Source organism: Ursus americanus, chromosome 22 (assembly GCF_024610735.1).
Source record: "Ursus americanus isolate L20-20 chromosome 22, mUrsAme1.1.p, whole genome shotgun sequence".
Classification (NCBI taxonomy): Eukaryota; Metazoa; Chordata; class Mammalia; order Carnivora; family Ursidae; genus Ursus; species Ursus americanus.
The window spans coordinates 37,755,529-37,773,367 of NC_142148.1; the positions used below are offsets into that span (position 1 = coordinate 37,755,529).

The 17,839-nt window shown below is 38.6% G+C and overlaps 1 protein-coding gene across 1 annotated transcript in view; it reads left to right on the forward strand.

The window, feature by feature from the left end:
* The window catches only part of NDUFAF5 (NADH:ubiquinone oxidoreductase complex assembly factor 5), a 28,070-nt gene extending 10,612 nt beyond the window's left edge, over positions 1 to 17,458 (forward strand). Inside the window, exons 6-11 of the mRNA XM_045809234.2 lie at positions 1,140 to 1,179; positions 3,867 to 4,064; positions 9,679 to 9,739; positions 16,232 to 16,315; positions 16,665 to 16,747; positions 16,910 to 17,458. Of these exons, the coding sequence (XP_045665190.1) occupies positions 1,140 to 1,179; positions 3,867 to 4,064; positions 9,679 to 9,739; positions 16,232 to 16,315; positions 16,665 to 16,747; positions 16,910 to 16,999 (556 nt within the window). The 3' untranslated portion in view covers positions 17,000 to 17,458. The remainder of the gene's footprint in view (positions 1 to 1,139; positions 1,180 to 3,866; positions 4,065 to 9,678; positions 9,740 to 16,231; positions 16,316 to 16,664; positions 16,748 to 16,909) is intronic.
* The last annotated feature ends 381 nt before the right edge of the window (positions 17,459 to 17,839 follow it).

Consider the following 17,839-nt stretch of genomic DNA (forward strand, 5'->3'; position numbering starts at 1 on the left):
CAGAAAATAGCCTTTAAGGTTATATTTTGCCATTTGTGCTTCCTACCGTGTCCCTCCACATTGATCACACAAACATATAAATATTTATTGAATAGATTATAATATACAAGGCTCTGAGCTAGATGCTTTGGGGAAATACAAAAATGAATCCAGACAAGGATCCCATCCTCAAGAACTCAGCATCTAATAGGGAAAAATAAAATAGTCTGTGTGTAACTTTATTTCCCCACCTTGTTTTATAGTCAGATTTTCTTTCAAAGGTTCAACATGCTCTTCATGTCAGCACAGCCCTTTTGATAGCTGTTTTTAGGGTGACAAGTCACTGTGGTTCATTCAAGACTTTGCCAGTGTTAGCACTGAAAGTCCTGTATACCGGGAACCCCTCATTCCCAGACAAACTTGGAGAGTTGCACTCTAGCTGTTTTCTTCAGTGAGTTTGTAATTTCTTCCATGTGTTTTAAGGTATACTGAGCAAATTTAGAAAAGTATTCACATTCTATCATGAAATGAAAAACATTACAGAGAATGTTGGTCTAAGGGAAAAAGCCCTGGGCGAGGAGTTAGAATGTGAGTTTTAGCTCTTCTGCTTGCTGTTTGCAAGTACCTAATTCTGTTGCTTTCAGTTTCCCCATAAGTATGATAGAGCTTGTGACATGACCTTAATTTTTGAAGTATCTAATAATTGTTACAAAGCATTATGAAAGATAAATGTGAGCTTAACATAGTATGGTTTGAAATGGGTATTCAGTGCTATCCTGGAAGTCAGCATAGCAGAATGCCACCTCTATCAGGCAAGTATGACCGTACTCTAGAGACTACGATTCTTGCCATCACATATCACCACGCACTAGGGGGCGGTGAGTAGAGGCAAAAGAAAGTGCAAGAGATTTCCTAAATTAAGTTCTAAATACTATATAGTATTTATAGTACTATAACATTTTCTACTGTGATAGAAGGGAGGTTTTCCCCTAGGAATATTTTTTGCTTTAAATCTTGTATAAAAACAATCAGTGAATTTTGATACGCAATTTCAGACTTCAAAATTAATACCTTTTTGGTGACTTTTCTTTATATGAGTGATAATTATACTAGTTAATTATATGAATTAAGCTAAAACCAATGTGTTATTAATATTCTAGTTTACACTGGGTGAATGACCTTCCTAGAGCGCTTGAACAGGTAAGAAACTTAATGTTGACTCTAGTAGCCTGTGTTATTTTATTATTAGAAACTTCTAAATATTTCTGTTTTTACCAGAATCTTCCAGATATTTTCCATTTTATATGCAAATCAAGTATTTATTATCTTCTATGGGCAAGATACACTTGGTACCCTTTGGCATATTAAGTACACTGAGTGACTCCCTTGCCTAGGATTCAAGAAATCTAATTATGGAAATGTTTTAAATATTCATGAAAAGTTACACAAAAAACTTGGACAAAATGATATTGACATCACATTGGTAAAAGACATTTTCTGTGTGGGTCCCTCAATTGCTTATAAATTTTGTGTGGGTAGGAACCTCTTTGTTCATATTTGTATCTTCCTTGTGCCTTATAATTAGAGTGTGAGGTATGTTTGTTGGGTAGCATTTATCAGTGAACTGGTGAAGAGTAGGTAAAAAGCATTGTGTTCGAAGAGGGAAGGAGATCACTGTGGCTTGGAGTAGCCTAGGAAAACTTCAAGAACAGGGAATTACTTGAGCAGGGCCTTAGAGAATAGGTCAGATTTGGGGTGGGAAGGCAGAATCACAGGATAGGTGGGAGGTATCAGAGCCTCAGAAGCATGAAGGGACGGAGAGGGAGCCTGTTTGGCGATTAGTATAGTACTGGAAGATAAGGTATATTGGGACCAGATTTAGGAAGACTTGGGTAACAGATTAAGGAATTTAGAGTTCATTCTTTATGTAATTCAGCTGGAAAATTTTGAAGAGAAAAGTGACATGATTAGAAGGCTGGCAGGATAACTACCATATCTTAAGCACATACTGTTTGCCTATCACTGTGCCCTGTTTTATATGTGCATTAAATAAATAACTCTGTAAGATGTCTTCATTTTGCTACTTGGAAAACTGATGCCAGAAGTTTTGGTTCGATTAAAGAGACTGTTTCCATGGTCCAGGCATGAGAGAAACTAAAAGCTAGGTGGCAGTGGCAGGAGTTAACAGGAAGAGAGAGTATTTGGAACTCTGTAGAGGAAGAATCAACAGTTTGGTGGCTGGTTAGATCTGAAGAGCAAAGACAGGGAGGAGTCCAAGCTCACCTTAAAGTTTTGAGTCTGGATGCCTGGGAGAATAATTAGTAAAAGCAGGGGGAAGAATGGTAATGATCAGCTAAAGGGAATGAAAAATGGGAATTGACAGAAATATGGCAATTGGAGAGCGGAGTGGGTTTGAGAATAAATGTTGTGTGTGTGTTAGTTGTGTTGGGAGGGTGAGTTTGCCAAGAGACAAATGTCCATGGCACAGGCAGATGAAAATGAGTTTAGAATTCTGGGAAGATGTCCAGGCTAAAGATAGTAGTGATTGGAAGTCATCCTTGTGAAATCCATGGGAATTGATAAGCCTCTCTGAGGCAGAAAGAAGCTGCAGAGAGCTGAGGATCAGACCTCTTAGGTCCCTGCTATATTACGGTTTGGTGACAATGGAAGGAAGCAACACCAAAGGGGCAGAAGGGAAGAAAGCAAAGACTGTATGAGTTGGTTTGCTTATATACTGTTTTGTAATTGCTTCATAATTTATTAAATATAAATGTAAGGTGGATACTTTGATGAGAGAGTGTACTATGATTTGGCTTTACTTCAGAATCTGCATTTTCCTGTAACGTTCCTCATTGTTGAGAATAGTCCATCAAATCTAGTTACATATGGTAGTTCCGAGAGAGTCCGTGAATAAACATTTGTGATTCTGGAAGCCATTCCAGCCACTATTTTGCTTGAGTTATCAATTAAAAATTGCTTTTGTTTTAAAGTTGGAAAATAAGTTAGTTACTTCTCCTTAAAGGAAACTAATGTTTGACTGGGTTAATGTTGTGAATCATAATAAGTTCTGTATCAATTAGCTTTTTCTGCTAAAAAGCGACCCCAACTTAATGGTTTAAAACAACAGTTTACTTAGCTCAGGATTTTGTGGATTGGGTGGGAATTTGGGTTGGCCTTAGTCAGGAAAGCCTTCTGGGTCTGGCTTGGCTCACCAAGCCAGTGTCTCTGATCTGCTGTTATCTTGATCTTCAATTATCTTGAAGCTGGCCTCTCAAGAATGGCCTTAGCTGGAATGTCTGAGTAATCTCTGCTCCTCATATCTCTCATCCTCACCAGGCTAGCTCAGGCTAGTTCACAGCATGGTGGCAGCACAAAGAATCACTCACGTAAGGCCATTTCAAACTTTGGTGTGACACTGGCACACTGTCACCTTGCACTGCCTTTTGGCCGCAGCAAGTCACAAGGCTGTCCCAAATTCAGGGAGAGGGGAAATAGACTTCGTTTTTTGATGGGAGTGACATTTAAAGGGCACACTAGAGGTTTGTGATTTTTGCAGTCTACCACACTTTAAATTTTTTTCTTTCAGTATTTTTCTCATTATAAAAGTAATTTATGTCTATTATTAGAAAAGTTGAAAACATATAACATATTTTATAGGTATTAATACTATCAATGAATTATTGTCTGTCTTTATAATATTATACCACAGTTCCTTTGTGACATTTGGTTGCCTTAGGTGTTATTTATTTTCTGATTATTTGACATGATAAGAACAGCAATCATAAAATACTGATTTAGCATATGTTCATTCTTTTAATTTTTTTTATCCTTCTAACATTTTTTAATATAAAATTTTAACTAATTTTGTTGTCTTGTATTTATTACAGATTCACTATGTTTTAAAACCAGATGGAGTATTTATTGGCGCAATGTTTGGAGGTGACACACTCTATGAACTTCGGTGTTCGTTACAGTTAGCAGAAACAGAAAGGGAAGGAGGATTTTCTCCACACGTTTCTCCTTTCACTGCAGTCAATGACTTAGGACATCTGCTTGGGAGAGCTGGCTTTAATACACTGACTGTGGTAACTATCAAGAGAGTTGATTAATTCTCATTAACCCATTGATCACACAGTCCAGGAAAAACGTCTCATTTTGAAGTAGAAATCTGTAGGTATTGATGGTATTGTGGAAAGGTTTTTGCACTTTTTCTCTTCTTAAATTTAGTTTGTATAAACACATCTTGATTGATAAAGGTAGGAACGTGAAATTTTTAGTATTTGTTACCTGAATATGTAGCACAAAAAACCCAAACCTCAGTAAACAAGGAGATTGTCTTCCAAGACTTACTACTCCATTAGAATCTTTAAAACCAGAGTTACATGTAATATGAGAGCATTTCAGATGATGGGGAAAGGGGATGTACAGGAGCATTTACAGCACTACCTCTACCAACCAGCCCTCAAATAGTGCTGTATGAGGCAGAAATGAAGGTATGTGCATTTATGGTCCAGGGTAGAAAATGTAGGAAAGGGGGCTATACTCCATTATGGCTGGAGAGATCTGGAAAGAGGACCTGTAGGCTGTCAGAAGAAACATGGGAGTTAGCACAGTACAGTGATGGTACGGGGCATAAGTGTCTGACAGGTGTAATTTGGTTCCTTATCTTGCCCCTTTACTAGCTAGCGGAATTTGGGCATTCATGTTTTTAAAAGAAATTCAAATGTTTCTCACTTCAGGTGGCTATTAGTATTAAGATAAAGGTTGTGAAGTGCCTGTACCGTGGAAGATGCTGAATAACTATTCGCTCCTGCCTTCCTCTCTCCCTCTCGTCATACTCTTAGTACTTTTCTATCCAAGGCTTCCAACAGGGGGTCATCTGGAGAGACAGTGGTTGCCCTCTTCCAGCTCCTTTCATTAGTGCAGTCACTCTAAAGGATTTTATTGCCTTCAGAAGGCAGTTGAGTAGACTTGCTATGATTTTCTAAACCTCTCAGGTTTAAACAAATCTCTATCCTAGAGGAAACAGGAATTCCCTGAGGAGGAAAGCTTCTCATTGATGATAGGCTTAAGATTGAAATAACCATTTAAGGAGATTTAATGTAAATATATCATAAAATCAACCAACCAAAAAAAGATTGTCCTGTCCTTCCTTGTTTTGGTAGAAAGCACGGGGCGTAGACCACGAGGGTCTCTGATGTTGGGAAGGGGCCTCAAGAAGGGAAGAGACAGTAGGCAAGGAACTGACAGCAACCCTTGAGATTTCACAGCTGTGTCTTTTATAAACTGCTAATGGCCTGAGTCAGCAGAACAACAGTCAGCTGTTGGCAGCTAGAAATGGGAAAGCTCTGCCTCATGTGAGGGTTCTGCTTTGTAATTAAAGCAAACACTGGCAAACACAGGCAGTTGTACAAGAGGGATCAGTGTATATTTTTCAACATTTTTAAATTATATAAGTAATAACACAAATACATTTTGGTTGTAAACATTATAAACGGTACAGAAGAAGTGACTGTTTGTCATTTGCCTTTAATCCCCGAAATATTCAATTTCTCCTGTGAGCAGCAGTTCTCAAAATTTTGTTTTTAGGACCTTGCTGCACACTTAAAATTATTGAGGACCTTAGAGAGCTTTTGTTATGTGGGTTATATCTACCAATATTAATCAAGTTAGAAATTGAAACTGAATTTTAGTATTTATTAATACATTTGGAAACTAACAATAATGTACCTATTATGTATTAACATAAATAACCTATTTTTTGTGGGGGAAGAAAGAAACTATTTTCTAAAAGAACAAATTAGAAGAATGTCATTGCTTTACATTTTTGCAAACTTCTTTAACATATGATATAATAAAAGTGCTAAGTTCTCATGCCGCCTTCTGCAGTCATAAGACTGTCTATTAGAATATCACATGTCGGGGCGCCTGGGTAGCTTAGTCGTTAAAGCGTCTGCCTTCGGCTCAGGGCGTGATCCCGGCGTACTGGGATCGAGTCCCACATCGGGTTCCTCCGCTATGAGCCTGCTTCTTCCTCTCCCACTCCCCCTGCTGTGTTCCCTCTCTCGCTGGCTGTCTCTCTGTCACATAAATAAATAAAAAAATCTTAAAAAAAAAAAAAATATCACATGTCACGTAACTTATGAAAAATCCAATTTAGTCGTGAGAGCCTGAGAGGTGAAAAAGCCAAATAGCATCTTAGTGTTATAAGAATAGTTTTGACTTTGTGGACCCCCAAAAGTGTGCCTTCTTGTGGTTTTCTATGGTTGTAAAGTGGACTGTGCGTTTTAGAAAAATTTCTACTAGAGCCCTGGGTGGCTCAGTTGGTTAAGTGTTTGACTCTTGATTTCGGCTCAGGTCAGGATCTCAGAGTTATGAGATCAAGTCCCATATTGGGCTCTGTGCTCAGCACAGAGTCTGCTTGAGATTCTCTCTCCCCCTCCCCCCGCTAGCATGCACATGCTCAATAAATAAATAAATCTGTCTTTAAAAAAAAATTTCTACTGAAAATGTTTAACCCAACATAGCACTTAAAATCCTACATTTCTGTTAGCTGGGAAATCTATTATGGAAATATCTTCTATATTCTTCTCTAAAAAATGAGCTGAATAACTCCGACATTAAGATAATACAAAAATATTGGTATGAAATCTTCTTGGTGGTTTATAAAAATTAAGAGAGTTGCTGATTTAATAATAATTATATACAGATTTGTTCCTTGAGACATAATGCTGTCTCTTAACATGCTGTATTAACATTGTATCATAATTCATTTTCTAAAAATCTCATCCCAAAAAGCTTATAAAATCAGTTATGCAGGTTTATGTTGCAAACATTAGGTATATCATTTTTATACTGCAGTGGATTTTTATTTTTAAAGTGAATTCAAGATTTGCCTGTTTACGTTTATATGACTTTCATAGTGAATTATTTTCAGAGTTAGTGGGCATTCTGAATGAGGATCATTTCCTTTTAGAATAGAGTTGCCAGACTAATGTATTAGGAGAACACTGCAGACATGGTCCATCTTAATTTGAATAAGGACTTTGACAAAGCTTTTGTGGTATTCTTTTGATTGAGATGGAGATAGTGCTTTTAGTTTCATTGAAAGATTGTTTTAGAAAGATATTCCTTAATGGCTAGGTATTAGGCTAGAAGGAATTTTGTTTTTAATCTTATGATCTCTTTTAAAAAACAGTTTCCTAAGGTAGAAAAATATAGAGAAGAAATTGACTACCCAGAGATGGTCTTATTAAAAAGTGCCCATACAACATGGTCATGCATATGTTAACAAGAAAAAGGAAATTTTAAAAAATACATGGATAGACTGAGATAAACAGAGCAGGTCTAAAGTGAAAAGAAGTCTCCTCCTCCTGACTTCTGATACCTGGTCCCTCTCCCCAAAGATGACCATTATTTTGTGTATATCCTTTCAGAATAATTCTTCATCATAGACCACTATAAAACTATGTCATTTAGACCTGCATATGCAACAATGTATACACTCTTGATTTTTTTTTTCTATAAGCACTCTTTAGGGTTTTTTTAGTTAATAGCGTATCTTTTTTTTTTTTTTTTTTTTTAAGATTTTATTTATTTATTTGACAGAGGGGAGCAGAGGGAGAGGGAGAAGCCAACTCCATGCTGAGCAGGGTGCCAGATGCCGGGCTCTATCCCAGGACCCTGGGATTATGACCTGAGTTGAAGGCAGACACTTAATAGACTGAGCCACCCAGGTGGCCTAGTTAATAGCGCTTGGAGATCTTCCCCTACATGTATCTACCACATTTTCTAACAGCTGTATAGTATTTCATTAAATAGATATACTGTATCTAACCAGTTCTCTGTTAATGGGCATTTAGATTATTTACAGCTCGTTTTTTGGTTTTTCATTGTTATTTTGTTGCTATTTCAAACAGTGCTGCAATGAATTTCCTTTCACATAATCTTGGCACATCTGTGAGGTCAATTACTAGCAATGAAATTGCTGGGTCAAAGAATCTATACATTGAAATTTTGATAGATAGGGTCAGATGACTTTCCAAACGTAGCATCAATTTATATGCTCCATCAACAATATAGGAATATGGGAACTCTTGCTTATACTTTGTTTTGTATCTCTAAGGTTAAAAAAAGTGGTCATTTTGTTTCTCATTTCTCTGGGAATTAGAATGGATTTTTTTTTAAGATTTATTTGAGAAAAAGTGAAAGAGAGAAAAAATGTGTGGCGGGGGAGGGGCAGAGGAAGAAGCAGACTCTCTGCAGAGCAGGGAGCCTGATATGGGACACGATCCCAGGACCCTGGGATCATGACCTGAGCCAGAGGCAGATGCTTAACCAATTGAGCCACCCAGGCGCCCCCAGAATGGATGTTTTTGATAAGCGTTCTTTGGGTTTTATACTTGAGATTCTGTTCAACATTGAAGTCCAAAATTAGGAGGAATAATGAGCACATTAGATAAAGTTACAAAACACGAAAAGATCTAGACACTTCAAAAGTGGTTAGTGCAAATAAAATGAAGTTTGAGATACGTGCAGCATTTTGATACCAAACTTGGAAAAAAAAAAAGTATGTGTCCTGTATTGGGGGCTAATTTCCAATATAGACACTCCTACATCTTCGTGCTTAACACAGAATTTTATGACATTACAGTCCTGTGCTGGTTGGGCAGCTTATCTCCATCCTGTAGTTGTGCCACCTGGTCCTTGCATCTTCTGAGGTTACCGCAGCAAAAGGGATGGCCTGAGAAAGGCTCACTAGCTCTTTATTACCTTTTTCTCTCCTTTTCTTTTGCTGTGGTAGGCCAGAAGAAATGGCTTTCGGGGGCTGGGAAGTATCAAGGAACACCCGGATATCTGGGGAGCATCAGTAGTCTCTGCCACTGTACCAATAGTAAACTCTTGTATCAGGCTTCAGAAAAAATGGAGCATAATTGCCCTGAAGTCCATTTGAGAAATAAACTGTATGTGCCAGTGGTGTGCCTGTCTCCCAAGTAAGCTAGTGCAGTGTGGCTGCATTTTTAGAAGCAAATTGGACACATCTTGGGATATGACTCTTATTTGGCTTGATTCTGAGGGCCACATTTTTTTTTTTTTTTTAAGATTTTTAGAGAGTAGGGGAGAGGGAGAGAGAATTCCAAGCAGATTCCGAGTTGAGCACAGCCCGACGTGGAGCTCAGTCTCATGACCCTGAGATCACAACCTTAGCGGAAACCAAGATTCATATGCTTAATCACTGCACCACCCAGGTGCCCCTGGGTGCCACATTTTAAGACACTAATACTGACAATGTACAGAGTAACATAGTAAGGATGCGTAAGGATCTATAAATCTATAAATTTTGTCCAGAAGACTAACTCTTCCATCTAAAAGCTGACAGTGTCCTGGAAGAGTTCAGAGACTTGAAGAAGAGGGTGATGGTTTGAAGAAGAGGGTGATGGTTTGCAGATACAAAATAGACTTGTTCTGTGTTGTTTCCAAGGAGAGAACTAGAACTGGGTTGATGGAGTTTTAGGAAGATTCCTCTTAGAATTCTCTTAGAATTTCTCTTAGAAATTTCTCTTGACATCTATGAAGAATATTATAAAGAAGACTCCTGTTTACCATGAGAAATTGGTCTGGTAATCTCTGTGGCCTGTTTTCAAATATGGGTCTTTTATGATGAATGTCAAGTAAATTACTCCTTTTTCTTTTAAATAGGATACTGATGAAATTCAGGTTAACTATCCTGGGATGTTTGAATTGATGGAAGATTTACAAGGTAAGGCACTTTAAAGAATGTTTAGTCTCCATTTGAGAGTCATATTTTGAGAGCAGACTCAATGGCAGGTACTGGGGCTACGCACTAGGGATACATTGGTGAGGAGAAAACAGACTGTCTTCCTGGAGCTTATAAAATAAAATGGGTGAGGCAGACATCATGCAGCTGCCATAAAAATAAATGTTAAATTGGAATTTTGGTAAGTGCTACAAAATTGAGGTGCGTGGTGCTATGATTGCCTCTAAAAAGATGGTGGGTCTTTCTTGAAGGGTGCATCTGAGGCTGGTAGAGCACATCCGGGACTTTCTTCAGCAACAGTTGGCAGGTCAGGTCCAAGCACAAGAAAGCGGGTAGTTGAGTTAGTATAGGATTGTGGTTTATTAGAGGGATAAGTCCTAGTCGGAGAGAGTCAGCAAAATCTTGTCTGAGGAAGTGGTGATTGTACTCTAAAAAATGAGTTAACTAGGCGAAGAGGGGAGGAAAGTGAATCACAGGCAGGGAGAATAGCATGTGCAAAGGCTCTGTGGCAAGAAAGAACATGGCAAGTACTGAGAGCAGGGCATTTTGGCTAGAGTACAGGGAATAAAAAGGAGAGAATTAAATAATGAAATTTGTGAGTAGATGGGCACCCTACAGTCCCTGTTGAGATTGTCTTTATCTTAAAACCCCTTTGAGGCATTTAATGGAGGGAGAGGGGGGAAGTCAATCAGATTTGCATTTTGGATAAAATGGATTGGCAGATCAACTAGTAGGGAAACTCATTGCTGTAAAGCTTATTGAGAAATGATGGTGGCTTGGACTAAGGTGGTGGCAGTGGAGATGTGAGACAAGTAAATGGATTCTAGAGATAATTAGGATGTAAATTTGACATTCCTTACTGATGGGTTACATGAGGGTGAGTCAAGAGAGCTATTTCAAACATAACTGCTGAGTTTCTGGCTCACACAGCCAGATAGACGGTGCCCCTTTATTGACAGAGAAAACAGTAGAAGACCAAGTATGGGCAGGGATACCTCTTGAGTTCACATGTGGGTATTTTGGGTTTGAAGTGCTTGTGAAATGTCTAAGAGGAGATGTCAAGTAGGTGGCTGGGTGTGTGGGTATGTCGTTTTAGAGGAGGTGATTGCCTGGTTAAAATATCATGAGTCATTTGTGAATTGGTGGTATTTGAAGCAATTGCCTGGAACAAGAGCGTGAAGTGAGAAGAGAACATGGCCTGATACTGAGCCGTTAGGAACCTAATATACAGTGACTGTGTGAAAGGAGGACACGTCTGGATGTATTACAGTTTTGATGGCAGAGGCAGAGTAATGGAGAACCATTAGCGGTGGGAAGACTAAAAAATCTTAGAGACCATGGTACTGGTGATTATTAACACTGAAGTCACCTAGGGTGGTGGTAGGACTTGGGGTACAGATGGAACCTGAACCAGGCGCCAACCCTCCGAAGAATGAGAACAGGGACTGGGATCCTGATGTCTGTGTCTCACAGCAAGCAGGAGTAGGAGAGGGTGACGGCCAAATAGTGTGGGTCTCAGCAGGGCAAGGGTTTTTAACAAGTTAGAGAAAATGGCCTGGAAGAGGCTTTGAGGAGCAACAAGGATACAAACCCTTACCTCCCAATTCTGAAAGAGGTAAGGTACGCAGACATACACATCTGCCACGCAGGGGGCTGCTGGAGAAGTGATTTTCTCCAAGGAGCGCTTCAACTTGCCTCAGAAATTATGAGCTTTGACTTTCTTACACAAACGGCATAGGCAGTTTTGATGAATGAGGGAAGCTGAAGTGATTAAAGGTGTGTTCGTTGAAACTAGAACTGTGCTTACCTAGGGGAACCTTAATCTGGATCCTGAAAAATGATAAGATGATTTAAGCAAGAGATTTATAAGACTGAATAGCTTGCAGTTGTTTACAGATTTATAGTTTTTCTTAAACGCCATTGCAGTTGCTTCTCTCAGTAGTCTTCTGGTAACTACTTTATCTCTCTATTACAAGTAAGGAATATTAGGCCTAAAGGGAACACTTGTCCGTTAGTGGCAGAATTAGGTGCCAAACCCTTGCCTTCTTGACTCCTGCTCTGGCACTTTCTTACCTGCCTCTACTTTTGGCTGCCCATTTCTAACAGTCCATTTTACCCATCATCTAGCTTCCTCTGAGAATGGCACTTCTGTTGGCTTTACAACGAGAAAGATATGTAGCTGAAAACCTAACTATTTGAGTCACTCTTTGTTCATTATAATTTAATACAGGGATTGGCAGCTTATAGCATGTGTACTTGAGATGACAGGGGATTGATGATAAATCACATATCCTCTCCCCAGCTCTGCCCCAAACACTTGGCTTCCAATGACATAATCACAGAGTCCCTTCATCCAAAGACTTGAGAGGTGGTGGTGGGCCAATGATGTATCATTCAGACTCTAATGATAAAAATATTTCTCAAATGCAGCATTTATTTTTATTCTGATATATAATAAATGCTATGCTCATGATTCATTTCAAGAGAGAAGCAAGAAAGAGACTAGAAATTAGATGCATCAGTTGGAAAAGGTTACTACTCACTGATTAAAAAATACAGAACTTACTCTGTGCTGCGTGTGGTTTTGTGACATTTTCTGATATCCTAATTTTACAGATGAGCAAATAGAGACATTGAGAAGTATCTAGTTCATGGTCACACGGGATCTGGAATTAGGATTTGAATCCAAAATCCAATACTGCCTACTTGATCTGTACAGTGCATTATTTTTTCATTGAAGTTAGCATAGTAAAATGCTCTAATCTTAACTGTATAGTTGCTTGTATTTTTAATCACTAACCAGACAAGGACTAGAACATTTCCAGCCCCCTCAGAAGGTTGCCTCATGCCACTATCCAGTTGATAACCCCCGCTTCCCCCAAGGGTTTTAAATTGGTCATTTATTTGAGGACCTGTTGCCTAATATTTACCTTAAGAGGCTTTGGCAATGCTTCTCTTATTTTTACTATGAAGCCTTTTACATAAATCATATATTTTAGTCTTTGAGTCTCCTATCCTTAGGATTAAGAAGAATTTTGTAAAGATGACTTGTAAAAGTGATATTTAACAAAGTAGATACAAACATTAAATGGTTGATTTTATATTCATTCACTTACCATTTATTGAACATCTACCACGTGCCAACTATTGTGCCAGTGATGAAAATGCATAGTTTCTTATGGGAGCTTGTGCTCTAGTAGAGACACAGAGATAGAGAGAGAGACATAGGCATTTAACTGTAAAGTGAGGTAATTGTGTTTTAAAGTATAGGGAAAAACAATCTACTTATGGAGTCAGGGATGCTTTTGTAGAAGAGGCAGGGCCTAAGCTAAAATGAGTTTGCCTGGAGGAGTGAGTGGGTGGGTACAGGTTTGGGGCATTGCCTTCCAAGCCAAGGGAATGGTCTGTGTAAATTCATGGAGATGCGAGAGGATAAACAACTTCCTTCACTTTCCTAATTAAGAAACTCTACAGTAATTCTGTATTGCTGGAATATGTCGAATGGAGAGATGATGGGAAATGATGCAGGATAGTCCAGCAGAGGCTTCTAGATTTTATCAGGTGAGCCTGGTACTGTGGGGGGAGCATTTCATGCAGAGGAGAGACTGTTAGATTACTGTGTTAAAAAGCTTATCCTCCAGCATTGGTTATAAAGCATACTCTATGAGGAAAGTAAGACTAGAACTAACATAGTTCATCTCTCTTGTTACACATGAGTAAACTGAGGCACAGAGAGAAATTAAGTAACTTGCCCAAGGTGATATAAGTGATAGATCCAGGATTTAAGTCCAGTGTAGCAGCCTAACTCAGATCCTGAAATCTCAGCCATTCTGCCTTTAAAAGGTCAGAGGCAGCTGAGATGGGAAGGAGAGTGGTCCAGGGATGAATGGAAGAGGGGAGGAGCTTGGGTGACTACTTCCAGGTATGTTTGCCTACTGGAAGATTGTGTTACCTTCAAACTGGTTTTTGATGTTTTATATTGTTACACATTTTTCTTGATGGTTGTAGTGTTTCTCATTTGAGCTGCCGTTGTTATTAATTCACAGAAAAAAATCCAGAATGTTGACCTAATTTTACAAAACAAGTTGTGTATCAGCTGATGAATGCATGAAAAGTTTTGGAGGCTTTCACAGTAGTTTTAAGGTAAGTTCAGTTTGTTTTTTAAAGACAATACTTAGTATTGTTCCTTCTAAAGCATAATAGATTAGATTTTTATACAAGCAGTTGAACTTAACCTTAAAAACACTGTGAGAGTCTTAAACAGTCACTTGCTTCCTGGATTTTTCTGTTATCCCAAAGCCCAGAGCTGGTCAAAAGCTCCTGAGTGTGTTTCCCAGGTGGTCTTCAGTGAAGGTCTACCATGATGCATTATGAAGTGCTATCATTCCATTTTGAAGATGATAAAACTGAGTTTAATTAGAGTTCAGAGAGATTGCCCTAGATTATTTAAGGATCGAACTGGGGTTATGATCCCAAAATTTAGACTTTCTGCACCACATCACACTGCTACCGTGAGGAGAAAGGAAGGTTGGTATGGTGATTTGTTTCTCTTGTGAAGCAGGGGGATGCTGCCCTTGCAGCAGAGTTACTGACTACTAGTAGTGTTCTTGAATTTCTGTATCAGAAAGAACATTATGCCTAATAATCTTAATTAGTGTATCTAATACCAATTATTTAAAAGGCATTTTAGAATTTCTAGTGTATTAAATATTCCCCCGCCCCTCGCTCCTCATGTATTAAGTATTTACATTAAGTAAATTAAACCTGTTTTCCACTGGTATTGCCTATGTCTAATGTGTAATAAATCAGTCACGGTACTGGGAAGGTGAACGGAAATGAAAGCACCACAGCCATCATCAGCAATAGATTCTTTCAGTCCAACTCCCAGTTTACCTCTAGTCACTTGATACGGTTGATACTCACAATATAGGAGAATGTTTTAAATTAGATTGTGTAATGGGTCTGTAATGATAGCTATAGATGCTTTCCGAGATCATGTGGTCTGGCCACCTGGAAGACCCACAGCAGTTGGTCTGAGGTCAGTAGCTGCGTCGTGACAGAAAGATCCACCTTTTTCTTTATGACAGTCTAGTTCCTATGTCTATTGTTCTTCATGAATTGGGGCTGTTGTACTCACAGGATGCTGGACATTGCTTTTAGTGTCAGAGATTCATTATCTTAAGGAATAGTAGGAACCTTTTGGGATTGGAGAGAAGAAAAAAGGTTCATTTATTATACAGCTGATTTGTTGATTGTTTTTAATAAGGCCATTGAAAACTTGGAAGATTATTATTTTTAAACTTCTAAAGAACAACTGATATTGGGAAGTTTGTTGGTTTTTTTTTTGTGAAAATAGAAAACAAAAGTAAACTGATTTTTGATGGTATTTTATATAGAGAATAAATATAAAGTTTATCTTTGAAATTTGTTTTGATTTTGTGGACTAGTTTAAAATGTGGCCTTTCAAAGGAATTTTAAGTATGTGCAAAAAAATCAAATATACAGCACTAATTGTTAATGAACAGTAGAAGAATATCAATCCTAGCTTTTAGCTATCAACTTGAAGAAAAAAAAGTCCAGGGACGCCTGGGTGGCTTAGTCAATTAAGCATCTGCCTTTAGCTCAGGTCATGATCCTGGGGTCCTGGGATTGAGTCCTTCATCAGGCTCCTTGCTCAGCGGGGAGTCTGCTTCTCCCTCTGCATGCTGTTCCCCCTATTTGTGCTCTCCCTCTCTGTCTCTCTGACAAATAAATAAATAAAATCTAAAAAAAAAAAAATCTAAATTTTATGTATGTATGTATGCAGGCTCCAAGTTGGGCTTGGCTCCAGTCTGGGGCTTGAACTCTCAACCCTGAGATCAAGACCTGAGCTGAGATTAAGAGTCAGCTGTTTAACCAACTGAGCCACCCAGGTGCCCCAGAAGACTAAATTTTAAAACATTAAAAAAAGTTCCCTTGTAAAGAATGCACGTAATTTCTTCCTAATCTGGGATTAGTAAGATATTGTAAAATCTGAAAACACTTTGTAGTTTTGGTACTGTCTAACGAGTCTCAGAGCCCTTTCCCAAGTGTCACAATCAGACAGACATTTCTGGCTTGGATGGAGTGAGGCACTGTAGCAGTGCCCTGTCCTCTGAAGAGCAGCTAAAAGGGGCATGAAATGTGGCGTCCTTGGAAAGGTACTTGCCAACTCCTGATGACTCACCTGGAGGGTCACTTGCCTTGCTTTTGCCCAGCTGGCCCGCTTTAGACCACTGTTGGCAAGTGAGGCATGCTTATGGGACTTGCCTCCTGAAATTTGACTTCGTCTCTGGTCTTAATAACCAGAAACTTCAGTAGTTTTTGCCTTAGAGTGACACAATCTATTAGAGAATGGGGACAGGTACACTGTTGGAGATGAAGAGGTTAAATTTGGGCTTTGAGCAGCTAAGGTATTGGCGGTATTATCTAAAACTGCCTGTAGTGTATTTTTAGGTATGGGTGAGAGTAACTGTGCTTGGAATAGAAAAGCCCTGCTGCACCGAGACACGATGTTGGCGGCGGCTGCCGTGTACAGAGGTAAGTGAGCTAGCCGTCCTTTCCACCTGCGCCTCGCTGAGGAACGCATGCCCTGCCATGTTTATCCCTTAAAGTTGCCAGTACTTTTCTCCTTTCCCATGAAGGCATCATCAGATTTCTTGTCCTTCCTTTCAGAACACAGATCCTATAGTTCCATATTCTTTTTCCAAACAACCCTTAGCTAGTTCTATCAGCTTTTCAGCATTGATTTTTCATGTGAGGCATTCTTGAAGTCCTCCCAGGTATCCCAGTATCCATTTCTTTTTGGAGGACATAACTTTTATTGAGCAGATTTTTTTTCTTCCTACTTCCATTTTTTTCAGATCATAACCATTATTTGTCTTTATAGAAATGTACAGAAATGAGGATGGTTCAGTACCTGCCACATATCAGATCTATTACATGATAGGGTGGAAATACCATGATTCACAGGTAATATTATTACGACAAATCATTTATTTAGTGGGTTCATGTTTATTTTCTTTTTATTTACATAGGGTGGGTTTTTAAAAATATATATATGATGGCATTAAGGGATTTAATGTAGAGTATATTTACCTATTTCTAATATCTTTAATCTTTCATTATTTTCAGGCAAGACCAGCTGAAAGAGGTTCGGCAACTGTGTCATTTGGAGAGCTGGGAAAAATAAACAAGCTTATGTCACAGGAGAAAAAGTCATAATAAATATTTTATTCAATGTTAACGTAGTCCAGAATTTTCATCAGAGATAGATAATTTTCACATCTTAAATTATTACATTTTGGAGCAAGAAGCAATGTGTAAGCGATGTACTGTCAGACTTAGAATAACCTAATCCTACATCTACGTCTGGTAACCCTTTCAGTTTAACGTGGTTTCTGTTTTCTTATGGGTACTGTTACCTGGTGATTCGAATGTCTTATTTATAGATTCAGCCCAAAAGCAAGAAGATATTTCGATGAAAAATCCACAGATATGTTATATATAAGTGCCTGACTTGATGGAAAAACATTGCTCATGCTGACATTTTGTACCTTTTTCTCCTTCCGGTCTTTTGTTATTGCCGTGAGAGGCCGATAGCCATGGAGATGAGAGGAAGGACAAGTTGGTAGATTTCTCTAGAGTTCTGGATCATTTGGAATAAAAACGTTTTTATAATCACTAAGATACTAAAGCTAAAATTATTTATCACACTGTCATCTTTGTTGTGAAGACAATATAGGATTATATGTCTCTTCAGAGCTATTATATAGTTTTGTACTTTAGAAAAGTATGGATCTTTATTGACTTTCCTGACCTGAATTCTTCTTACTTCTTTTTTACCTTCGTGATCTTGGTAGGACCCCCAGGGTTTTATACCCCATGCTACCTTAGGTAAGAAGAGTACGTTTGAAAGAATTACAGAGGCAAAACCCTCTACGTGAGAGTATCTGCACAGTGATGAGAAGTGCTGTTGGTTGTTTGACTTTCCTTTGTCATTTCAGGCCTTTGGCATTATTATGCTAATCCAGGTCCACTGTCCCATTGTCATCTAGTAGTTAT